Source organism: Bufo gargarizans, chromosome 4 (genome assembly GCF_014858855.1).
Source record: "Bufo gargarizans isolate SCDJY-AF-19 chromosome 4, ASM1485885v1, whole genome shotgun sequence".
In the NCBI taxonomy this organism is placed as follows: domain Eukaryota; kingdom Metazoa; phylum Chordata; class Amphibia; order Anura; family Bufonidae; genus Bufo; species Bufo gargarizans.
Window position 1 is genome coordinate 221658875 of NC_058083.1, and position 27487 is coordinate 221686361.

The 27487-nt window shown below is 36.7% G+C and overlaps 1 protein-coding gene across 1 annotated transcript in view; it reads right to left on the reverse strand.

The window, feature by feature from the left end:
• CSMD1 (CUB and Sushi multiple domains 1) overlaps positions 1-27487 on the reverse strand; it is a 2061198-nt gene that overhangs the window by 32160 nt on the left and 2001551 nt on the right. The window contains exons 61-68 of the mRNA XM_044291097.1: positions 26154-26327; positions 23782-23855; positions 18173-18284; positions 15503-15682; positions 12886-12930; positions 4557-4718; positions 2461-2573; positions 634-721 (exon numbers count right to left, since the gene is read on the reverse strand). Of these exons, the coding sequence (XP_044147032.1) occupies positions 634-721; positions 2461-2573; positions 4557-4718; positions 12886-12930; positions 15503-15682; positions 18173-18284; positions 23782-23855; positions 26154-26327 (948 nt within the window). The remainder of the gene's footprint in view (positions 1-633; positions 722-2460; positions 2574-4556; positions 4719-12885; positions 12931-15502; positions 15683-18172; positions 18285-23781; positions 23856-26153; positions 26328-27487) is intronic.

The window sequence follows — 27487 nt, forward strand, 5'->3', positions numbered from 1 at the left end:
TTAATCAGTAGACATGATCCCTCCCTGCTTCTAACTTGTGGGCCAATGAGAAGGCTGCAATATCTTTGACTTTAGGAGTAGTGTTGATTGAGAATTTTCATAATGCGAATTTTCGTAATATAATAATTCGCTATATTGCTATATCGTCTTGTTTTAGAATATTACGAATATTCTAAAAAACTAATATATAGCAATATAGCGAATATAAAAAAAACAATATAGAGCATTTTAGCTAATATAGTGCTATAATCTTCTTTGTCTAATAGTTGTATTTTTTTCTCATCTGAAGTTCAGATTGGAAAAAAATTACAACTATAAAAAAAACAAGATTATAACACTATATTAGCTAAATTGTTCTGCATTCGTTTTTTGTTTTTTTTCGAATATTCGCTATATTGCTATATATTCTTGTTTTAGAATATTATGAATATTCTAAAAAACAAGTATTTTCGTTTTTTAGAATATTTGTATTTTTTTTTAATCAGATGCTTATGCTCTATTCTGTGGATAGGGTATAAGTTCAAATATTGGACAAATCTCTTTAACAATGTAAATTTACAATTTCAGTGCTATATTATGGGAGAAATCTTTAGGTCAACTCTGATCTATGTATATTTGACAAAACAATCTTACTTTGTCTTTGAAATATAAACTTGCCAAAATTCTTCGATTGTATATCGCCTTGGTAGTTAAAAACACTCTTCTCTCTTCCAGATGATACCTATAAAAAAAATCAGATTATATTAAATAAGGTAGAAAGCTAAATATTTTTTTACTTGTCATTTTTCTAGCCATTGCTCCTTTTACGATTATATTTCATTTGAAATTCTACTTTTTTATGAGAGGAGTAAGGAAAAGAAATGCATCTATAAAATCTAGCATTTTAGGCCAATATTACAATATATCACAATACCTATACTATTTTTGCAAACTGCTCAAAGGACTAGAAAATTGATTGCTTAGTCTTACTGAAGGCTACCAATATAGGATTGGTGAGAATAAAACTCATGGCATCCCTGCTGATCAGCTGCGCCAAAATATTTGCATCATTAGTGCAGATTAGCGCAATTGCGAGTAAAATGGAGCACTCTAACTGCATATAAAGCCATTTTTAATGTTCTGCTGTGCCAACCATTTTCTCCAGTCTCAGGAAACTTCTAGCAGCTGTGTAGCAAAAGCGACCTACGCCTGTGTTTTGCGCTCATTACGTGAGTATTACAGTGCCAATTTTTCGCAATCAAGAAAATAAGCTCGAATTCGCCAAATCGCTAATATATGACGAATATTAGCCCAAATATTCATGAAATATTGCAAATTTGAATATAGCCCCTGCCAGTCATCACTACTAGTAAGGACTACAAAGCTGTCCAGAAATTATGCCTTCTGTTAGGGCATATAAGTTTTGCCTTATCAAGAGCTTATATCATCATAACAGAGGATAATGTATTATTGTAGAGTATGCTAATACATGTGGGGACTCGCTCTGGTAAGCAAATTAGTGGATGCAGTACAGAGGCAAAAACAACATCTTTGACTTAAACAGTGCAATGTTTATTCACACATAAACAAAAATGACAGTTTGTCATCTTGGTGTTCATTCACACCATGGCAAGTCCACAGAACAAAAAGCATTCACCTTGTCAGCGGTTTTGGCAGTATTAGTCCCCAACAGGCTTTAGGGCCTGCTTCCCAGCAATGCGTCTCTCAGCCCTTTAGTATGACACACATCATGCAGATATCAAACCATAGAGACTCCACAGATCCACTGTGAAATGGAGGATAATCCACACCCAGCAAAGACTGCTGGCTGGGTTTAATATCCCTAACCAAAACCCAGCCTGGAACAAGGGGAACAGCCACCCACCCTGCACTTTGGTTGCTCCCAGTAAGTGCCAGCCCGGATCGGCTTTGCAGCCACACTAAATAACCAATAGTGCCAGTCAGGACTAGCTGCCGCTGACATTTAAAATTACCGGCTCTTACCTCACCAAGGCCAGGAACCTCGGTGACACATATCTTCCGTCAATGACGGCCCCTTGCGCTTTCCTACATACATTATACACGTAAAAAAGTTATATAGTAATATAGATTATTTTCTTAATGTAATTTAATATAATAAGAAAATGTCAGCATACATGTACCATAAACATGATTTTGTGGTATAAAGTACATTTTCTTTCTCATACATTACATAAAACTAAACTTCACATATTAGACATCAACATAACTATAATAACCCATAGAATTAATTTAGCAGATTATTAAGGAAAAAAAAGCCATACAATTTTCAGTGTATTAAACAAGCTCTGATATAGCCATTTCAATTAAATAAAAAAGTTATGACTGCTGCAAAAAAATAAAAATAAAATTGTGAATAATTAAGGCCCACATAGACTTTGTCATTAAAAAGGTAAACAGTAGATAGGAATAAACAATATGTGTTTGTTATTGAATACTTACATATCCATCCATTGCCCAATTGTCATTTTGAAACTTTTTTATTAAAACATCTGAAGGGCCTTTAATCTGGAAAACTTTCAAGAGCAAGTGGGCTTCTTCTCTTTTATACACACCTGATAAGAACATAAAATGTCAATAGACCAGAATGTACTGTAGAAAACATTCTTGTATTCATGGTTACTCCCAGTCCTTCCCATACATTACTGAAAAAGGTACAGAATAGGGCAGAATATTTTCTTAAAGTGATAATAATAAAAAAATGCTATGTTGATCTTTTGGTTAGGGCTGCGTGGCACTACCACAAGATGCAATGCTTCTTTATGGAAAAAAGTTGCAAGAATTTTGTGACCATCACAAAAATTTGATAGGTAAAGAGCCCCACAGTTACCTATCTATTGGTCTGACAGATTCAATCATTAAAGTGATGAAAAAAAGAGGGTTCACTCATCGAAGTGATGGCAAAAAGAGATAAGGTCTAAAGTTAGTTACTATTTCTAGTATTATTGAACAAGACAATCAAGGTGAATGGATATGGAGAGGTGCAGAGAAATCAGTGGAGGAACAACCTATAGCACTGTGATTAGGGACCAGATGATGTTTTCATTTTAATTTATTCTCACATTTGAGATTCAAAAACTTTAACAAATCCTATTATTGTGTTAATTGAAGGATGGACTTATAATTGGATGTATAATGTAATATAGTCAAAGGCTGAAATGAAAATTAGAAAATAGAACTGTAGCCTCGAAACTGGTAAGGTAAAAACACATTGCAGGAATATATAATAATTGCGGTATTGCAGTAGCAAAAATGTATCAGCTATTCATAGGATTAGTGATAAACGTTAGATCGGTTGGGAGTTTAATATCTAGGATTCTTATTGATCTATTAAATGAGAGATCCCAATCTGTCTCTCCCAATCAGCATATCTGTGGTGGGGAGGAGATGGTGGTTTGTATGCATTTAGTATTTCTTTAAAACTAAGGCTACTTTCACACTAGCGTATTGGGCGGATACGTCATTGATCTGCAAAAACAGATCAGTTACAATAATACAACCGCATGCATCCGTCATGAGCGGATCCCTTTGCATTTTCTGTAACATAGCCAAGACAGATCCATCTATTGTGCCAGTTTGTGTCAGAGAAAACGGATCCATCCCCATTGACTTTGTGTGCCAGGAACAGGACGGATCTGTTTGGCTCAGTTTCGTCAAGCAGACAGCAAAACGCTGCAGGCAGCGTTTTAGTGTCCCCCTTCCACAGTGGAATGGAGATTGATCAGAGGCAAACTGATGCATTCTGAGCAGATCCTTTTCTATTCAGAATGCATTAGGGCACAACAAATCCGTTTTGGACCGCTTGTGAGAGCCCATGAAGGATCTCACAAACGGAAAGCCACAACACGAGTGTGAAAGTAGCCTAAAAAGGACACATTCTTCAAAAAATATATATGGGAATATTTTATATTTTTATTATATGAATTATTTTTATATAACAATGGATGGATGGTTTCTGGATATATTTTTTAAGTCATTCCGTGTATTCTACTTTCTGTCCTGGCTCTTTAATTGCTCTTTCTTTGCATGGCAAAGTATTGCTTAACTTTCTTAGGTCAACACAGTAACCATAGAGAACCTCTCTGTAGTGACTCAGAATATTACTAGTTACTAATTCCTAATCAATGCTAATGCTCTTCTGTGGGGGTCTTTATCTGGGCCTATCAAAAGAAAAATAGAGCTGTCCTACTGTTATCCTAATTCTATATCTACTATTAATGGTGAATATTACCCTTTGGGTAATATCTTTTCTCAAAGTAGCAGAAAACTCACTCATTATGGATTGCATATCTATATAGGAAGTACAAAAAATATAATTTCTATGAATATTGAGTTTTTATTCACCCCTCTCTAATGGAAGTATCCCTTTACTGGGGGTACACAAATTGTGCGAGAGTGTTAAGAAATGTCAACAGCTTTTTTATTAAGGAAACTTACTATAATATCTTGTACATTACTTGATAATGTGAAACATGACATTTCTGTGATTATTACTAAGGATCCTAAAACATAACAATAAGTAATAATTTTTAACTTACCTGATAGCTTTAATTCACTATTGTTAGTATCTAAAAATGTTCCGTTCACTTTACTGCTTGTGTGATTGAACCAATCAACAGTTAACGTTGCCGAGTGTTGCTTTCCGAGATATTCATAAAAACCTTTCCACACAGAATTCACAGAAAAAACATCTGAAGGAACTATAAATAAGCACAAAATATTTGGTAATCTGCACTTTCTGTCTGAACTAGTCAATTCAGAACTTTTACTACTACTACTGATAAAAGTGTATACATCCAGTGGTTATTTTTTTGTATAATCTATGGAAACCAGGACACTTTAATGGAAGGAATTAGAGTTGAGTGGACACCTGGATGTTCGGTTTCAATGGGTTCGGCCAAACTTCACAAAAAATGTCGAGTTTAGGACCTGAACTTGACCCGAATGTGACCCCGAAACCTATTTAAGTCAATGGGGACCCAAACTTTTGAGCACTAAAATGGCTCTAAAAATGTCATGGGAGGGGCTAGAGGGTTGCAAATTACATCAAAATGTGGTTAAGAGCATGGCAGGTGCTCGGCAAACAAATGTGGATAGGGAAATGACTTCAAATAGCATAAAATACGTAAAAAAATATAATAATCTTGATCTAGGAGGATGAGGTCCATATGTAGTAGGAGGTTGAGGAGGCAGTGGATGTGGCAGTATAGGTGGAAGTGGTGGTGGAGGAGGATGAGGTAGCCTTCACTGCTTTTTGGTTTGAAATTAATTTTTATTTTTTGAGTACACCCCAAAAAATTGGGAAATATAACCTGTGATAACCCCCTCCAGTCGTGCTAAACAGACGTTCAGACAATACACGGGCTGCAGGGCAGGCCAACACCTCCAAGACGTAAAGGGAAAGCTCAGGCCATGTGCCCAATTTGGAGACCCAGAAGTTGCAGGGGGCAGACCCATCAGTCAGTTCATGTAGGCGTGTGCACAGATACTGCCCCACCATGTTGCTGAAATACTGCCTCCTGCTAAGACGTTTCATATCAGCTGGTGGTGCTGGTTGTTGTGGCATGCTGACAAAGCTTTTCCATATTTTGACCATGCTAACCCCGCCTTCTGAGGTGCTGGTGGTGCCCCAGCTGTCAGGTGTCAGCTCCTCCACTGCCTTTGCCTTGTGCTTCGACTGTGCCCCCCGCTGTCAGGTAGGAATGCCACCAGCAGCTCATCTACCAGCGTGCCCTTGTACTCGCGCATCTTACGATCACGCTCCAGTGATGGAATTAAAGACTGTACTTTGTCCTTGTAACGGGGATCCAGCAGTGTGGTGTGCTCTGTCCCTTGCTGCGGTGGGCAGTAGCAGGCGTCCTGTCTAGGGGACGGCCGCTCCACTTTTGCACCCTGCTCCCTCTTCTGCTGTGCTGGCGGCTCTGTGTAACCACTGCCTCTTCCTCCGAACTACACAGGTCCCTTGTATGACCTGGATTCCCAGTCTTCACCCCTGCCCTATTATCGGTCTGCACACTTTCGAAAGCCACAGCAGTTGGAACCTGTGTTTCGTCATTATCCGAGACGTGCTGCGGTGGTCCTCCCATGTACTTATATTGAAACATAAATGGTTTAGCATAGGTGCACTCAATATCTTCCACTTCTGGGGCAGGGCTAGGTGGATGACCCTGGGAAACCCTGCTAGCAGAGTCATCAAAAAGCAAAAGAGATTGCTGCATGACTTGGGGCTCAGACTGCTTGGCTGATTTGCAAGGGGGCAAGGTGAAACACTGATGGACATCGGCTGCAGGTGCCAAATCTGATCTTTCAGCCGGAGACTGGGTGGGAGACAATGTAAAGGAACTGGAGGCACTGTCAGCAACCCAATCTACTATCGGCTGTACTTGTTCTGGCCTCAACATTAGTAGAGCCGCATTAGGCCCGTCCAAATACCGCTGAAGGTTCTGTCGCCTACTCTCACCTGAGAAAGGTGTCTCACGTCCTCTCCCTGCAACAGGAGCTCCACCAGCAGCACCACGACCGGGGCCATGTAACTTATTTGACGCTCTCCTCATATTTCTCAAATTTAGGATCTTGCCCTAAATAGGTGTTTTTTTATAGCAGAATAGAACAACAGTATCTAAAGGGTGTATCTCACAATGACAGGTGCAGCAAAGGCTGGGAAATTAAGATTTTTGCCCAAAATAGGTGTTTTTTTTAATAGCAGACTAGAACAACAGTATCTAAACGGCGTATCTCACAATGACAGATGCAGCAAAGGCTGCAATTCCCCCCCCCCCAAAAAAAAAAATAGGTGTTTTTTTCAATAGCAGAATAGCACAGCAGTATCTAAAGCATGTATCTCACACTGACAGATGCAGACAAGGCTGCAAATTAAGAATTTTGCCCAAAAAGGGTGTGTTTTTTTTTATAACAGAAAATGACAGCAGTATATAACGCTTGAATTTCACACTTACAGATGCAGACAAGGCCAAAAATTAAGTATTTTTCTCAAAATGGGTAATTTGTTAATAACAGAATAGCATAGAATTATCTAAAGTGTGTATCTCACACTGACAGATGCAGACAAGGCCACAAATTATATATTTTGCCCAAACAGGGTGGTTTTTTAATAACAGAATATGACAGCAGTATATAACGCTTCAATTTCATACGTACAGATGCAGACAAGGCCGCAAATTAAGTACTTTGCCCCAAAATGGGTGTTTTTTTAATACCAGAATAGCACAGCAGTATCTAAAGCGTGTATCTCACACTGACAGATGCATACAAGGCCAAAAATTAAGTATTTTGCCTAAAATGGTTGTTTTTTTGAATTTCACACATACAGATGCAGCAAGGGCTGTAAAATTGAGTATTTTGCCCAAAAAGGGTGTTTTTTAAAACCCAGAAAATTATAGCTGTATTTCTAGCTTAAATTGCATACTGAATAATGCGGCAGAGGCCCAGATGGAGGGTATTGCCAAAAATGGGTGTTTTATAAAACCCAGAAAATTATTGAAATATTGCAAGCTTGTTTTTAACAATCACAGATGCAGCAAAGGCTGCAATATTAAGTACTTTGCCCAAAATAGGTGTTTTTTTACTAAGAGAATATGACAGCAATATATAACGCTTGAATTTCCCACTGGCAGATGCAGACAAGGCCGCAAATTTAATATTTTGCCCAAAATGAGTGTTTTTTTAATAACAGAATATGACAGCAGTATATAATGCTTGAATTTCACACTGACAGATGCAGCAAGGGCTGTAAAATTGAGTATTTTGCCAAAAAAGGGTGTTTTTTAAAACCCAGAAAATTATAGCTGTATTTCTAGCTTAAGTTGCACAGTGACTAATGCGGCAGAGGCCCAAGATGGAGGGTATTGCCAAAAATGGGTGTTTTTAAAAACCCCAAAAATTATAGAAGTATTTCAAGCTTGTTTTTAACAATCACAAAGGCTGCAATATTAAATACTTTACCCAAATGGGTGTTTTTTTTTTATAACAGAATATGACAGCAGTAAATAACGCTTGAATTTCAGCCAGGGCTGTAAAATTGAGTATTTTGCCCAAAAATTTGTGTTTTTAAAAGCCCAGAAAATTATTCAAGTATTTCAAGCTTGTTTTTAACAGTAACAGATGCAGCAAAGGCTGTAATATTAAGTACTTTGCCTAAAAAGGGTGTGTTTTTTTTACTAACAACATATGACAGCAGTATATAACGCTTGAATTTCACACTGACAGATGCAGCAAGGGCTGTAAAAATTATTGCTGCATTTCTAGCTTAAATTGCACCAGATGTAAATGCTGCAAAGGCACCAGATGTAGGATATTGCCAAAAATGGGTGTTTTTTTAAACCCAGATTATTATTATTGCAGTATTTCACGCTTGGATTTGAATGTCACAAAAGCTCATATGTTCTGCTGGTGCACTGAGATTGCATGGCCGCCTCCACCCTCCTAAATAACAGACTAATAAATGTTCTTTTTCTGTGTCTCTGGGCTCAGGGCAGGGTAAAAATATTGTTCACAGCACCCACAAAACTAAATCTAGGTAGATCGCTGAGTTAACAAGCACTTCTGATTAAAGATTCTTTCCTATTCTCTCCCTCACAGCAACAGCATCCTCTCCCTACACCTTCAACAGCAGTGACGTTCAGTGCTACGTGACTCCAGCTTATATAGAGACTGGGTCACATGCTGCACTGGCCAATCACAGCCATGCCATTAGTAGGCATGGCTGTGATGGCTTCTAAGGGCACAGAGTTAAACGCTTGTTGGTTGGCTGCTCTGTAGCCTTTCAAAAAGCACCAATAAATAGCCAAACACCGAACCCAAACTTTTACTGAAATGTTCGGGTTCGGGTCCGGTTTCCAAAATCCTAAAGTTTGGTACGAACCCAAACTTTTCGCTCAACCCTAGCAAAAATAAATATTGTCCCACCTACAGTGTAACTTCACCATTGCGGATTGTTTATTAATAACCCAGGGACACTGGGTTTTGGTAAAACTTTAGAAATATCATAGACATATCAAAACTTTTGATTGGTGAGAATTTCAGTGCTAGGACTAGTGTTGAGCGAGCATGCTCGGCCGAACACCACGTGTGCTGAAGTGGGATGCTCAAGTCAGTGTATTTAAATGTAATTTAGCGTCTATTTCTATGCAGAAGATCGCTGTACAGTGAGAGAATCCCTCAGTGTGAGTTTGCGGCTTCGGAGTCCCTGCTCTGACTCTATATATAGCTATGTCTATATATGAAGTCAGTGCTTGGAGACACCCCAGTGTATTTAAATCTAATTTTGCCTATATTTCAGAAAAGTTCCTGTCGGGATTCAAACTCACAACCTTTTGCATTAGAGGCAAAGCACTTAACCACTCTGCTAAAAACAGCAGTGCGTGTATATATATATATATATATATATATATATATCGGCTGACAGCACTGCAACAATAGTAGAACAAAGTAGAAAAAGGTGTGCCAGCGGCTGTGGCGGTGATCCTCCCATGAAACCATGGCACTTCCCAAAAATATATACGTGTTTATTTCACCAGATGCCACGTTTCGGTTCTCCCTCTAGAACCTATCTCAAACAGTGACAAATTCATGGTGCAAACATATATTTATACCTCATATGTGATTATTGAATAATTAAAACAATCAAGTACAAAAATAGAAAAAGATTGATTATAATATAAAAAATACATATAAAACAGTGTATAATATAATACATATAATGTGCATACATTCATATATGAAATATATGTGCAAATAACTGAATTTACAAAATCACAGAATTCATAAGTGATCCATAATTCATAAATTACAAACAAATGTGAATTACCCCTGGTTTGTGATTAAAAACATAATTGATGTGTGGCGGGAAGGAGGAAAAACCATACCTGTCAGCATAAAAATACCATGAGACACAGCATCTCAATAGTATAAATGCGCATGTTAGAAGGACCGATGATGATCATGTGGGAGTTGCAGTCACGTGACAAAACGTCACATGATACATCCTGATCACATGGCCACTTCCATCCAGACAGTCATGTGAAAAGTGCAGTAACGTGACTGAATGTCACATGATGCATCCTAATCACACGACCACTTCCAGAACCACAGCCTCACACTATGCTCAAGTCTCTTCTGCTTGTTGCCTGTCCTTAGCAGTGGTTTCCTAGCAGATATTCTACCATGAAGGCCTGATTCACACAGTCTCCTCTTAACAGTTGTTCTAGAGATGTGTCTGCTGCTAGAACTCTGTGTGGCATTGACCTGGTCTCTAATCTGAGCTGCTGTTAACCTGCAATTTCTGAGGTTGGTGACTGAATAAAGAAAACTCTTTGAATGAGAAGGTGTGTCCAAACTTTTGGTCTGTACTGTATATATATATATATATATATATATATATATATAGATATAGATATAGATATATAATCATACTTCTGATATAGTATCACCTACTATATCATCCCAAGGATGAAATAAATGTGTGGCAAAATATTATAACACAACCAATTAAGACAGAGGACGCACATATATAATTATGACAAATATTTTATTGAGTAATAAATATTACAACACAACCATAGACAAAGATAAAATAAGTAGCAGCAGTGCAGGCAAGCACTGCGATGAGCAGCTCACCGCCAGACTCTGGGTATAAAAAGATCCAATAAAGAAGAAGGGATACGGCAATAATGTATGCTGCATCAAGCAGGCAATGTACACCCTACCACCTATGTATGTGCAGGCCTCCAACCCCCACAGATGAACACACGACAACTGCAAAAATCAGAGCCAAAAGTAAGCACCAACAATATGGCTCTTATAACTAGCCCTATAAACAGTATGGAGGGACAGCAATAGTAGTAGTAATAAACTTAAGTAAACATGAAATGATATAGTATATTACCTAGAGTTGGTAGGAGGCACAATGGATCCGACCCAGGTCAAGCAGAGAGCGCACCCCGACGCACGTTTCGCTCCTCCGCTTTCTCAGGGGGCGTATACATTGGCACCTGCTGTTCCCCTAAATATACCCTGGATTGTTAATGATCAGATGTAATGCACCTGGCATAAGGCCAATGGCCATGCAGCACCAAATACTGGCAGGACCAACAACCAATCATTGCTGGCTGCGTGATCTCGCGAGACAGCGTGATGTCAGCATCGCCGATCATGTGACCAACAGCAGTCAAACCAGGAAGTAAAAAGTAAAAACAATCGCATGCGAGTGGTCGGAGATCAGAACAGGCGCACGCGAATGTTCACTAGTCGCGCGAGAAGTACGCCGCCGACGTCAGCCACACGTGACCGCTGAATGTCGGATGCAGGACAGCTCGCGCGAGACTAGAGCCGCAGAAGCCTAGATCGCGTTGCGATCACGTGATCACGCATTGTTTACTATCACCCCATGGCAACTGGAAGCAAAATGCAGGAACCATCCCCCAAAACCAGAGCCTCCGGAGCTTGGGTGACACGGCGACCACATGATCACGTCACACTCCCAATACTGCCAGTACGTTCTCGCACACACAGGCCTGATGAACAAGAACTACAGTCCAAATCAGAGCCTGTGCTGCACCGTAGGTGATAAAGTCATTGGGGCAGATATGGACAGACATGGCATTTTGGCAGAAATCCACACCATTTAAGTGAAGGACTGCTGCACAAAATGCCATAAGATGAAGTTAATCAGGTGTGATTTGCAGAAGATGAATATACCTATATAGCAGGTACAAGATGTCTGTAAAACTAGAAAGGATTGTGTATAAAATCTATACAGGATACTGAATAAATACGTACAGACTTTTGATATATATAAATGCATAATATGTGGGAAACTACTACTGATGTTTTAGCCATAATATATTTGCATATATTATAATATATTATATATTCTAAATATATAATAATATGTGTAAATATATTATAGCTAAAAACATATATATATATATATATAAATAAATAACTTAATTTTTTTAAATTAAGTTAACCTCTATTTCGACAGGATTTGAACTCATAGTTTCTGCATCACAGCCCAAACATTTGGGTGTCCATATGAGCACTGACTCATATATGGGCATAGCCAAACTAGAGTCCCGACACCCTCCCCTATTCAGAGCAGGGGGTGTATGGGGGTTCTCCCTTTGACTTCAATTGTGCTCGGTAGAACATCAGAGCATCGCAAAGTGTTCTACTCGAGCACACAAGCACTTTGCTCTCTCTCCTCACTTCAGAAGATGGGCTCAATAGAAGTTTATTGGGCCTTCTTTATTCTGTCCTCTGCATTAAGGATAAAGAGCCCAATATATATGTCTTTGTGACATATGAAAATTTTTACCAAAACTTAGTGACCTTTAAATCCATGAAGGTCTGTGTTTATAGTACCTTAGTGTATGGGTTGGAGACCAAATCCCCTACATATCTTCACCTAACCAAAGTTTAATTATAAAAGTTTGGCTGTCTACCGCTATCCACATGTGATAAAGGAGTGGAATTGTGGCAAAATATACTATAAACATTTTCTTGCTTGGAAACACATTGTGTAAAACTATGGCAGCATCATATACCATTATATGAGGTAACAATAAGCCCAGGGACACTCTTATAATAAAGATCAATTTCCTATTATCTTAAAAGTCTCATAGCATCATTACTTATTTTGGACAGTTTGAAGAAGCTTCATTAAATTTAATGTGGAATCCATGTGCATTTTAGAACAACCTCACCATTAATTAATCAAAGCTTAGTTATAAATGTTCAGATTTATTATCTATCTATCTATCTATCTATCTATCTATCTATCTATCTATCTATCTACTGTCTATTATTATGGCATTCTAAATAGCAAATAAATATCTTTTTTCAACCAACCTGGAGTTTTTGTCACAGTTGAATTTAGTTCCCTGAGTCCTGTACCTGAAAAATACACATTGATATAAACAAAATAAATACGTCAGTAGGGTGACGTCTGTTATATGTAGTTTAATTGTGTACTGATTAAAACAAAACACAGATAAAACATTATGTATAGAATTTAAACCATGATATATGTTTCAATGAAACTACAATTTTAAGTTGGAGGAGATCAGTTAAACTTTATGTAGCAATGGTTAGGTAATTGATATATTGCCTTCTTACAGTTTGACCTCTTATTTAAGTGATGTTAAATTATTTGTAAACAATATTCTGAAGTGGTCCATAGAGCACTTTCAAAGCATAAAATAAAAAGCCAAAGATACGTGAAAGATGGTTAAAATAAATTTGGACAAGAGTGATGCCTTACAGAGAATGAAGCCATGATAGTTCTACATTCAAGAATAGCTTATTAGCAACTGCAGTGATTAAGCAAATTGTAACTAGACAGGAGAGATGATAGAATCATTTTTAAAAAAAAATGGTATTTGACCTGAATTTTTTAAAGATTCAAGGTGGATCTGTATCTCAATTTTTGGTAATTTGAATTAGTCAAATTTTTGAATTTTAGAGTTAAAGAAAGAGAAAAAAAGAAAATTATATAAAACTGAGAAATAAGAGCAAAAATATGAGTCCTATGAGAACTAAGAGTGTTATACACATATTTTCAGGCCCATTGGAGCATTTTTTATTTGGGTGTAATAGATTCGGACCTAAATTGTATTACTTGACCCTTTTGGCCGAATTAGTAGTTCAAATTTTGAGTAATTAACCTATCTCTACGAAACAGCATATAGTAAGTTACAATTAATTTCTGTCTGTTGTCTCTCTTTCTGTTCTTTATGCATGGCCATACACCTAGACTGATCTGCACCAAATTTGGCACATAGGTACATCATCTGGAAAGCTTTTGTAAAGGTCTCAGCTCTCTAGCACATACTGTTCTTAAGATATTCCCAAAAAATTGCAAATATGGCACCATTACATGGCCCATATTAGCCAATAGAAGCTCATAGGTCTTTCACTCACATCCTAACTGCCATAAACAGTCACATGATCCTTATTGGCAAATAGAAGCTTGCATGTTCTTCAGTCTTGACATACACACAGTTTTACACCAGGTTTCCATAACAACTCAGCCATGTTTCTTCACTGCTTTAGGTTACTATTAAGGAGGCAGGATGCTATAGAGGTTAATGTTAAGGGGGCATGCTGCTGTGGAGGTCACTGTTAAGGGATGGGGCACTGTGGAGGTGACAGTTAAAAGGGTGGGCTGCTATGGAGTTCACTGTTAAGTGGGTGGGTACTGTGGAGGTTAAAGTTAATGGAGTAGTTGCTGAAGGGTCCCTGTTAAGGAGGTGGGATGCTGTAGAGATCACTGTCAAGAGGGCAGAGCACTGATTAGGTCATTGTTAAGAGGCAAGCCATTGTGAATGTCATTGTTAAGAGGTGGGCCACTTGGAAATCACTGTTAGGGGGTAGACTGCAGTGGAGGACATAGTTGAGAGGATGAAGTGCTGTGGGGAGGTCACTGTTAAGTTAGTGGGCTACTGTGGAGGTCACAGTTAATGAGGCATGGTGGGGGTCACTGTTAAGGGGGTGGGGTGCTGTGGAGGTCATATTTTAGGGGGCAGATGCTTTATAGGTCTCTGTTAAGGGAGCAGACTGCTGTGGAGGTCAAGGGGGCGTGGCTTTATGAAATTGATTGTTAAGGGGGCAGACTGCTGTGGAGATCATAGTTAAGGGGATGTGATGTTGTAGGAGGATCATTATTAAGGGGGTGGGGCACTGTGAAAGGTCACTGGTAAGGGGACAGGCTGCTATGGTCACTGTTGAGGTGGAGTGCTATAGAGATCACATTATAAGGAATGGGGCTCTATGAAAGTCACTGTTAAGAGGGTTGGCTGTTGTGGAGGTCAATATTAATGGGGTGGGGCACTGTGGAGGTTACTGTTAAGAAGGAGAAGCACTGTGGAAATTTACAGCAGGGTGCTATAGAAGGCACATTTTAAGGGTGTGGGATGCTGTGGAAATCTCTATTAAGGGGGCAGGCCGCTGTTAAGGTAATTGTTAAGGGGAGGTTGCTGTTAAGGTCAGTGCTAAGGGAGCTGGCCATTGTCAAGGTTAAATTTAAGGTGATGGGGCATTGTGGAGATCACTGTTAAGGGTTCGGGCACTGTAGAGGTCAGTGTTAAGGGGCAGAGCTCTGTAAAGGTCACTATTATGGGGAGCACTGTTATTTTTTAATCACACACATAAACTTTAAATGAAATAATCGAAATATACCCATGTGATGCTGGATCATTCTGCTAGTGTTCTATATAATGGAAAAACATCTGAATACAAAGCTTTTTGCTCTATTTCAAGTTGAAATATTGTATAAAAGTAAATGTGCAGTGAATGCTAAAATTATGTGTAAAACTCTGTATAAGCTAACCATGGCTAGAGCAGATTAGGTACACATATCTTATTTGGAGATTCTTCTTCTTAAAAAGCTTTTTATCAATTTAACTTATGTTCTATTTTTTTTCTTTGCAATAGGGAGTGGATGGAGTAACATTGTCTCTGCACTTACTTTTACAGATAGGAGGTTTTCCTGTCCATTTCATATCACTTTTACATGTTCTGTGCTCAGACCCTCCAGCTAGAAAATAACCAGGCTGACAAATATATATAAGGGTATATCCTAATGTAGGTAGATCTATTGCTTTCACATCTGCATGAATGGGTGTTTCAAGTTGTCGACAGGCATGAGCTGAAAAAAAAGGAATAAAACATGTTAGATTTATATATCAAAGCAAGCATTATAGAGTAATATGTCTTTGTATATTGTTGCAAGCAGGACTGATTGTACATTGGAATATACTATATCTGATTTGGTATATGTTGGAGTGCACTATTTGGCGTATGATCATACAGTGCACAACTAACCACTACCTAAATAACACCGCTATACGGTAAATAATGTACTATATAGTGCCTAAGACGAAGTGCCACACAATGCCTAGCATCACAGAGTGCTCAAATACTATCAATACCAAACAGCAGCTCACATGGAGTAATTTAGTACCATGGCTGTCCATCTTTAAGGGGTAGCTTTAGTTTGAAGATCTGCATATATCTGCTACTTATATTCTGTAATACAAGAGCTCACAAAACTACCCTCACCCCACCCTAGTTTCACCACATTGAATGAAGTATTAGAGTTGAATAAATCAATTCTAAAATTTTAAATTCAACCATTTTTCGGATTTGAAATAATGTTTTAGTGATTCATTTTGGGACAAGAGAGAGAGAGAGAGAGAGAGAGAGAGAGAGAGAGATTGACAGTCACTGTTTTACAGTTAACAAATACACAAATGTATATGCACCCAACTTGAATCAGACAACTGACTCACCCAGTTCTAACTGAAACTGAATTTAAGGAAAAGTGCCCATTTATATGCACTGTATGTTTCTTCTTGTATGGAGTGCCCACTTTTGTCTATGCAGTGTATGTTTCTTCTTGTATGGAGAGTCAACAAAACTATCTAGTGTACTAAATGTATTTTTATTTGATGCTCCACTCCAATTTCTCTCTTCTCAACCACAAAATGTGTATTCAAACTACATTGTCTAAAGATAATTCATTATATTCAAATCAAAAATATCCTGTCATGATCATGTTATGCTATGTATATATATATATATATATATATATATATATATATATATATATATATTTAAAATCCTTAATAAAAATATTAGAAAACAACAGCTATATAAATTTGCTGACCCAAATAAATAAAAGCATTATAAATCTTTTATATCCACTGAAATTTAAATATAACTTTATGTCAAGATAGAGAATCTTTATGACTAATAGTTGCATCAGAGTAAAAATAGACCTACTGTACAGTACATTACTGAGCTTATATGAATTGTAATAAAAACAAATGGAACCATTGTGCACTACAGGAAAAAAGTATAGAACAATAAGAAAAGAAGAAGAAGGAGAAGAAGAAGAAGAGGAAGAAGAAAACTCTCTTCAAGGAGCTTAGATGCTTAAATAAAAATGATATACAAATAAAGTGAATGGTGTATGTAAAGTAAATGTGTGGTCCTGGCATGTATGTAAGTCTTGATAATATTTAATTTCATTAGAGCTAATAAACAACATAGAGAATCGATATAGGAAATTTAGCTGCTCTGCCATTTAAAGTTTGACATAGGATATTTGACACATAAATATAAAAACAGATATTCTGGGTGCTCATAATTGTATAAAAAAAGAAAACTATATAGACTCCATATGGAAATGCAGCCAAAAAGCATACAGACACAGTATGTGAGTTACCCCACTGACTAATATTCTGAATTATAGAACAAACAAGTTGTACTACATACTTTGCATGATCATTATATTAACCAGGGGTGTGGCTTATGTGGCATAACACCAGGGGCGTGGCCTAAGTATCACCAGGGGCGTGGCTTAATAGTCATAAGCACTTCCTACTTTGCTCTTGCTATATATATGCTGTGAACTGTGAACTGTGAATAGTAATGCTTTCTAGTGCAATTTTTTATTTTTTTTCTAGTGTAATGCTTTAGTTTAAATGTCAGTTCTTGTTCCTCTGCCCATGGCATCTAGGATTGCTCCAAACAACATTTCATTGTATTGTACATTATATTACATTGTATTGTACAGTGACAATAAAAGGCATCTTATCATCTTATCTTATCTTAAGTGATACATCACCAGGGGGCGTTGGTTAAGCTGGGCAGTGTGAGACGCATGGTCTAAGTGATCGCTCATTAAGGGGCGTGGACTAGGTGGCAAATCACCAGAGGGGCATAGGCTGCCAGTGCGTCTGACACAGCGCTGCAGTGGCCAAGCTCCAGACTGTGGTGCTGGAGCTCGAACAGATAAGTTGGTGACATTTGGCTGAGTAGGTCAATCAATGTAAATGGCAATGTTCAAGGCATAGCTAATTCCTTACTAATACACTTGAGATTATTTTATATTTTCAGTAACATACATCAATACTTAAATATATGCAATGATGAATAAAAATTGGTTAGTTTCTAGAAAATGTTGCAATTCCTCAAACATGAGGGTAAACTAATATGCATGTCTTTAAAATGTATATTTGTGTTTGTAAAATGCCTTTTTAGTTTCTTCTAATGCCAGAATATGCTCTCAGAATATATTATATATTTCTATATAGAGAAGATGGTTTAAAATAATTCAATTTACAGCACTTACGAATACATTCTGGTTGGGTTCCACTCCATGTCAAATTAGCAAGGCAATTACGTGTAGTGGATCCTTGAATGTGGTAGCCTTTGCGACATCTAAAAAAGACCGAACTCCCAATCTTAAAAAAAAAAAAAAAAAAAAAAATTGAATAGAATATAAGCATATGGTTTTTATATGATGAGCCAATAAAGAACTATTTTTTACTCCACAAGAAGCTGGATTCTCTCTTTCTGTTGATATTCTATTGGGCCCAGTTCTTGCCTTTTTTCCATGCTTCGTGGATTAAAGTCAGAGGTGAGAGATGCAGCCATTTCTATTATTGTTTTAAGCATATGGTTTGTGTATTCATACAGGATCCTTCTTATATATAGTACATTCATTTTCTAGTTCTTTATTATAATAGTGACAGAATCAGCTTCATGTATCAAGCATGTAAAGTAAAAAATTTGAGTAAAAGAGACGATATGGAAGATAGTCAGTAGGCCACCTATTAACAAATGACTGCCTTTTTACTTCAGTCAGTTTTAGAACAGATTTGTATTAGGTAGTCATTTGATAATAGGCGGCCTACTGACTGTTTTCCATATTGTTGCACAAAGAAATAACTATTCTTACTTTGCGCTTGAAAAAATGTAAACAATGTGAAAAACACACTTCTTTCTCTTTCAAGCAGTTTTACTAGGTATAAGAAATACAAAAATGCAAAAATAAATATATATATATATATATATATATATATACATATATATATATATATATAAAAATATCACAGGGAAATGATGAAAATGGAGATTTGATCAAATCCTTAAGGGAGGTGATAAATTCACAAAAGATGATATTCCCTAAAGAAAGTAAGTGATTTGATCATCAAATCCCTTAACTGTTTTAGTGAAAAGTTTAATATTTTTGATAATATGATAATAATATGAAATAATATTGTTCAGATATTTAAAGTATTTATTTAGTAAACAATGCAATAATAAATGCAGGTAATACAACAATAATAATTGAAACACAAATTATTAAAGAAACGAAGTGATTTAATCATCAAATCCCTTAACTGTTTTAGTGAAAATTTTTATATTTTTGATAATATAATAAGAAGAAATAAGTACTTAAACTGATATTTTTAAAAACAAAACGGATATTTTTAGTGAAATTTTAAACATTTTTAGTGAATGTAATTAATAAATAATAATGTTCATTCATTTTTATTAAAACACATTGTTGATTTGTGGCATCTCGAGTTACAAAGTACGTTACTTTTTTTACAGGCACATCTTTTTGTTTTACATTGTATTTTGGATTGTTGACAAGAACACTTCTTAAATCCTTGACCTCCAAATGAGGATAATTTTCCTGCAATCTCACGCAGACTTAGGCTAGTTTGGGGAACAAAATAAATATAAAATAATCAGCAGGCACTCACCATCTGGATTTCACACATATATAACACATTTATTTGGAAATAAAATAATTAAAATAAATGAATAAAATATTATAAATAGAAATGGATGTCGATATATCTTAATTTTACACACAGTATATAAAGTTAATAACCATATATCAATAGACAATGAATAAATGTGGTAGAGTCAATTTATAAAAATCGATTCAGATAAATTGACATCCATTTCTATTTATAATATTTTATTCATTTATTTTAATTATTTTATTTCCAAAAAAATGTGTTATATATGTGTGAAATCCAGATGGTGAGTGCCTGCTGATTATTTTATATTTATTTATTTTGGCTGAGAGATTGGGTGAATCACTTGCAGCAGAGCACCATTACCGCAGTGACAAGCAGAGTGAGCCACTATAATTTACAATTTTAGTTTGGGGAACTGTTTTGGTAAATACTGTAGTAGCTATTTGAAGAGCGTCTCTAGGTAGCCAATCTTTTATCATTCCAACTGAGGTACCAATTTGGTATGAATATTTTTTTTATATCTAATACGATCCCCACAATGTTATTTCCATCTAATGGACTTCTATCTACCTCAGGTACATCCATTTTCATCATTTCCCTTAGGGATTTGATTAACTCTCCATTTTTATAATTTCCCTGCGACATATATATTTATAAAGCCTCATGTATCTCCTAAAAAGGCTAAAAATTATTTACATACTAATTAAAATTTCAAAGAAGAATGCATTAAAAAATTAAAAATTTGCCTGGTCAGGGTATAATTGTCCAGATCTTGATAAAATAATGTAGCCTAATAATGACAACAGTAAGGGAGGTAGCAGCTAAATATTACTTTCATGCTTACTGTGGTTTCAGAAGAAATAAATCAGAATAAAGAAGCATAAGAAATTGGATCCTAGACAATGTTTGCACTAATCTCTTTAAATAAACTTAAAAAATATGTACTTCTTTGAAAAAGGCAGGTTATATTTAAAGGTGTTTATTCATATATATAAATTATATTGCTTCCTGCTCCCACTGTTACATAATTTCAATGCAGCTGCTAACTTTGAAAGGATATTCAGAAACATCTTTATAGAGTTAAAGTGTAACTTTCATATTTTTGCTAGTTTATTAGAGCTAGGCATGTATACCTGAGGTAGCCTGCCAATGATTGCCAAAATATCTGTTATTTCCTTATACAGGGAGTGCAGAATTATTAGGCAAGTTGTATTTTTGAGGATTAATTTTATTATTGAACAACAACCATGTTCTCAATGAACTCAAAAAACTCATTAAAGGGAACCGGTCACCTGGATTTTGGGTATAGAGATGAGGACATGGGTTGCTAGATGGCCGCTAGCACATCCGCAATACCCAGTCCCCATAGCTCTGTGTGCTTTTATTGTGTAAAAAAACTGATTTGATACATATGCAAATTAACCTGAGATGAGTCCTGTACGTGAGATGAGTCAGGGACAGGACTCATCTCAGGTTAATTTACATATGTATCAAATCGTTTTTTTTTACACAATAAAAGCACACAGAGCTACGGGGACTGGGTATTGCGGATGTGTTAGCAGCCATCTAGCAACCCATGTCCTCAGCTCTATGCACAAAATCCCGGCAACAGGTTCCCTTTAATATCAAAGCTGAATATTTTTGGAAGTAGTTTTTAGTTTGTTTTTAGTTTTAGCTATTTTAGGGGGATATCTGTGTGTGCAGGTGACTATTACTGTGCATAATTATTAGGCAACTTAACAAAAAACAAATATATACCCATTTCAATTATTTATTTTTACCAGTGAAACCAATATAACATCTCAACATTCACAAATATACATTTCTGACATTCAAAAACAAAACAAAAACAAATAAGTGACCAATATAGCCACCTTTCTTTGCAAGGACACTCAAAAGCCTGCCATCCATGGATTCTGTCAGTGTTTTGATCTGTTCACCATCAACATTGCGTGCAGCAGCAACCACAGCCTCCCAGACACTGAGAGGTGTACTGTTTTCCCTCCTTGTAAATCTCACATTTGATGATGGACCACAGGTTCTCAATGGGGTTCAGATCAGGTGAACAAGGAGGCCATGTCATTAGATTTTCTTCTTTTATACCCTTTCTTGCCAGCCACGCTGTGGAGTACTTGGACGCGTGTGATGGAGCACTGTCCTGCATGAAAATCATGTTTTTCTTGAAGGATGCAGACTTCTTCCTGTACCACTGCTTGAAGAAGGTGTCTTCCAGAAACTGGCAGTACGACTGGGAGTTGAGCTTGACTCCATCCTCAACCCGAAAAGGCCCCACAAGCTCATCTTTGATGATACCAGCCCAAACCAGTACTCCACCTCCACCTTGCTGGCGTCTGAGTCGGACTGGAGCTCTCTGCCCTTTACCAATCCAGCCACGGGCCCATCCATCTGGCCCATCAAGACTCACTCTCATTTCATCAGTCCATAAAACCTTAGAAAAATCAGTCTTGAGGTATTTCTTGGCCCAGTCTTGACGTTTCAGCTTGTGTGTCTTGTTCAGTGGTGGTCGTCTTTCAGCCTTTCTTACCTTGGCCATGTCTCTGAGTATTGCACACCTTGTGCTTTTGGGCACTCCAGTGATGTTGCAGCTCTGAAATATGGCCAAACTGGTGGCAAGTGGCATCTTGGCAGCTGCACGCTTGACTTTTCTCAGTTCATGGGCAGTTATTTTGCGCCTTGGTTTTTCCACACGCTTCTTGCGACCCTGTTGACTATTTTGAATGAAACGCTTGATTGTTCGATGATCACGCTTCAGAAGCTTTGCAATTTTAAGAGTGCTGCATCCCTCTGCAAGATATCTCACTATTTTTGACTTTTCTGAGCCTGTCAAGTCCTTCTTTTGACCCATTTTGCCAAAGGAAAGGAAGTTGCCTAATAATTATGCACACCTGATATAGGGTGTTGATGTCATTAGACCACACCCCTTCTCATTACAGAGATGCACATCACCTAATATGCTTAATTGGTAGTAGGCTTTCGAGCCTATACAGCTTGGAGTAAGACAACATGCATAAAGAGGATGATATGGTCAAAATACTCATTTGCCTAATAATTCTGCGCTCCCTGTAATAACAGCTTTCAGTAATGTTATCTGTCCCTTTCCACTTGTCCCTTAACAGACTGTCACTATGACTTTTCTGTCTTCCCTTTAGTATAAACAGAAGACAGACACTGCACACTGCTTGCCTGCATTAGGCTTCAGAGTGAGGAGTCGTGTCTCTCAGTAATCCAATCTAATTGGCTGGCAGGAAGCTGCTGGCTAAAGAGTGTATGTGAAGTGAGGGAATGCCGTTTTGGCCATATAGAACTACCAGAGGAGCCATCATGAGAAGATTCTCATATTGTTGGGTTCAAAACAGCATTAACTAAGTGAAAAGCTCAAGGAAAACAATGGTATGTGAAAAAAATAATAATACTGCTTTATGCATAATGCTGTAGCAGCATTAACATATGCTAAAATAGATTTTTTTATGAAAACATGACAGTTACACTTTAAGTTTGGACTGCCTGGATGTGAACAGGCAGTTCATAATTGGTTAAAGAATAAGGAGCAACAAAAACAAGTCTATAATTTAGAACTGAAATTTCAATAGATTATAAACATAGTTATAAATCTAGAAAGTGATATGGAAGCAAAAAAAGGGGCGGGCGGGATGGATATTAGTAGAGATACCCTGTCCATACATGGTGAGAAATTCATGTCAATTTATATCACTTCTTGGCTGCAGGGGGTTTTGGCACACAGTCCATCTGTGCATCTTCCATCTGAAGTTTGGCAAGGGGATGGCATTTTATTTTTACTTTAGGTAGGAAAAGGGCTGGATAGAACCCCGACCATTAGATGGCTGTCAAAGAAGAAGTTGTGCAAGTTTCTAGCTAATCACAAAAGATTAAATATAAGCAAAAGTAAAAATAAACTGAAAAAAAAATTGCTTATTGAAAATACATTACACCATTCATAGATTTTACTATTGCTAATGATATATCTAATGGTAACTGAATATATTTAGTTTAGTCTGTTTTATAATTACATTTATAACTTTTATAAATAAAAATAAAAACATTTAAAAGATAAGCTTAGACAACCAAGCATTGGCAGAAAATCCATTGCTAATTATCCAAACTTTATAACACTTAAACAGTGCTCATTAAATTTATTCATTACCTCATAAGCCTTGGAACTGTTCTGTATGCCATAATGTGGTGTACCAGGGTCTCTGCAGGAGTTATGAGTTGGATCTGAAATATGTGCAAAAACTAAACATAAAACTAGGTTTCTATAGAAGCAGTCAATCACTTCAGTTTATTTCAGTTTGCAGTTCCAAGCATTCAATCAAAATTAAAATAAAATTGAGGAACTGAAATACAGGTTAAAACATTTCAAAAATAATATATTAAATAAGTTAAAATCAGACAGATCATAAAACATGAAAACCATATGCTATCACTTTCAAAAACTTTTATTTCAAATACTGAAATTAAAAAGTTAATTTTAAATATTTAATAAAAAGAACAAGCTCTCACATGTGCCCTTTTAGAAAATTTTGATATGGAGGATAGTCTAAACAGTGGTTTAGAAAATTTAGAAAAAAAACTATTGGGGTCATTTATTTTAGCTCACTGTGCAAGGCTTTGGCATAAAAAAGTAGCTTTTTTTGTGCCTTTTCTAATGTCTATGTGACTAAATTTCAGTACACACAATGGGGGTCATTTACTATACTGAAATACGCCTAAATAAGGCATATTTCAGGCAATGGTGGCGCCTCAACAGTTAGTTGGGCTGCTATCTGTGACTTCGCCCTACTTGCGCCAGGTCTTAAATTGTGGGCGTGGCATAGGTAGGGAAGGGGATAGGCTGACAGGCTTGTCTCATTCACTATTTTCTACGCCTATAATAGGCATAGAAAATGGTTTAAAATGTTAGACAGTTCGGAAGCTGTCTTACATTTAGAAATGGCACTGGATGAGCCGAAGTTATGAAGAGGCCTGCACCTCTTCATAACTATCGCAGATCCATGGCCAGCACACGCCCTTCATTAACCCTTAGGATACCAACTTTTTTTTGTTTTAATTTTTCTTCCCTACTTTCCTTGAGCCATAACTTTTTTATATTTCCAGTCACATAGTTGTATGAGGGCTTATTTTTTGCGGGATAGGTTGTACCTTCTAATGACATCATTGCCTATGGCATAAAATGTAGTGGGAAGCAGTAAAAACAAATTCCAAATGGGGTGGAATTGGAGAATTGGAAAAAAATGCAATTCCTCCACAGTTTTATGGGTTGTGTTCCCACAGCGTTTTATTTATGGCAAAACTAGCCCATTCCATTTATTCTCTGGGTAAGTATGATTACAACTATACCCCATATATATAGGTTCTTAATGTCTAAATAGTGTTAAAATAAATATAAACTTTGATACATTTTTTTTAATCACCATATTCTAACCCCCATAACGTTTTTATACTAATGTCTACTGAGGTGTTTAGGGGAACAATCTGTAGTTTTTATTGATACCATGTTGGCTTGTATGTGACTTTTTATTCACATTTTATTTCATTTTTTGATTAAGGGAAGCTATGAAATAATTGCAAAATTGCAAAATGTTACGCCATTTGCCGTATTGAAATTTTATTTTTCTATTTTAATAGTATGGGCATTTTCGGTCACAGTCTTACCCATAATGTTTATATTTATTGTTATTTAGGTATTAATTTTTTTATTATGCGGAAAGGGCGGGTGATTTAAACTTTTATATATATTTTTTTTTTATATATATGTATATTATTTTTTGTGATGATTTTGTAACTCATATATGAGCCTATAAATTATGTTTTTTAATTTAAAATTTTGTTCTATCAAGGATTTTTAGAATGCCATTTAAACTCAATATTGCTAATTTATTATCCTCGCCTGCCATTTGGTGGCCAAAATAAGAATTGCATCATGAACACTTTCCGCCTCGTCAGCAAGGCTGAAATTGTTCAGCGCAATTACTGATGCCCCATATAGCCAAACGGGGCATCAGTAGGAAGCCCGGGATAGTGAGTTTCCTGGTTTTTGCGCATTTAGATGCCGTGATCTCACTTGGTCACAGCATCTAAAGCATCTAATTACCACGATCGGCATTATCGCCGGTCACAGTAATTAGCAGCAGGTCTCTGTTTTTTGAAACTTCCAGCCATGGTGCCTGCTGCACGTGTGAGCGGGCGCCATGTTTACTCATTGCATCAGCTCCATACTGGTAGCGAACGTGTTAAGACTGGCATCTAAAAGGCCGATCCTAATATATGTGCCTCTATGGTTTTATGCCATTTTTAATGTTTTGATTTGTGGTATAGACTTAGCAGGAGCAAAATAAATAAATACTTTGGCCAGACTATCGATTAAATAGTTTCACAAGTAAAACAACAGATAAGTTGTATTTTACTTATAAATAAATACAAAATTAGTTTGATAAATCAGGGACATATCCTTAAAGTGAATTAAATCTTAAAGACAAGTCATGACTTTATTTTCATAATGGAGAATGCACATACCAATGCAGGTTGGCTGAATACCACTCCATGTTCCATCGAACTGGCAAATTCTTCTAGATGAACCCACTAAAATAAATGGTGGTCTACACTGATAGGAAATTTCTGATTTATATGTAAAACTTCTTCCAATAGCTCTTCCCTCAGCTGGAGTTCCAGGATCTCCACAAAACACAGCTGAAATGAAGCAAATATCAGTTAAACATTCTGATATATTTAGGTGTTAACTGTAGATCCAGCTATTATCTATCTATCTATCTATCTATCTATCTATCTATCTATCTATCTATCTAACTGAAGTTAATTTAATATTCAGAATAATTATAAGAAAAGTATTACTTTCTTAGTTTTTCTTACTTATTCTCCAAAGATAAAGAAAATGTATTAATTGTATTTAAAGTACGTGGATAGCCTTAGCCTAAAACATGTGAATACATTTAATATCATAAACTAAAATGTCTTTACAGTGATTGTCCAATCAAATAATACATTTTTTAAACACCTCATCATTTCTGTTTCATTGCTTCCCTGGTCTCCTACCAGTTTCTGTTCTTTCTATCACAGAAATGACACATCATCATGATAGGAGAATGGTGTAGCCAATCGGTGGCTGCAGCAGTGACTCAGTGGTGGCTACAGTCACAAATTGGTTGCAACAGTCAGTCACATAGTTTTGGCATTTCATGGCCAGTGCAGGAAGAAAATAGACTATTGAGAATATAGTGGGTATCATTTTACTTGGCTAGCAGGGTGAGATAGGAGGGCTGCTTTAATCTTTCATATGTTGGGATTGGTAGCAGCTAGAAAAATGGGTCTCATTTTGTTTGAAAACTGAAAATCTATGCTCTAAAATTGATTGCAGCCTTATATCCTCGACATCGGGAGATATAAAACTTCCCTACCGATTGAGTTGGTTGTTATCTCAGAAAGCCTTGAAGGGGGGAGGGGTTGTCTTAGTGAGGATCAGACAGATTTCAGGAAAGAGAGAAAAAAAAAACATCCTTTCTCATGACCCCAAATAAAAGGTAACATGGACTTTTATTCATATTACTTATCTCCCTCTCATCCATCAATCAGAAAGTGTACTTGGTTTTATCCAGTAAAGGATTTATAATTTATGCCAAATTAGGCTGCATATCGATGCCATGACCCAGAAGTTTACCAGTATCAGGATTATGGCATCAAATAAGTCACATCAAACACTTATATCCCAAAAACATACACATCAATAAAGCCTCTATTTTAAACTGTTCCTCCTGTCCATATCCTATCTTTACCACACAATATGCGGACTGCTCCTTTATGGATACTCATTAAATGTTACAGTAATAGGGATA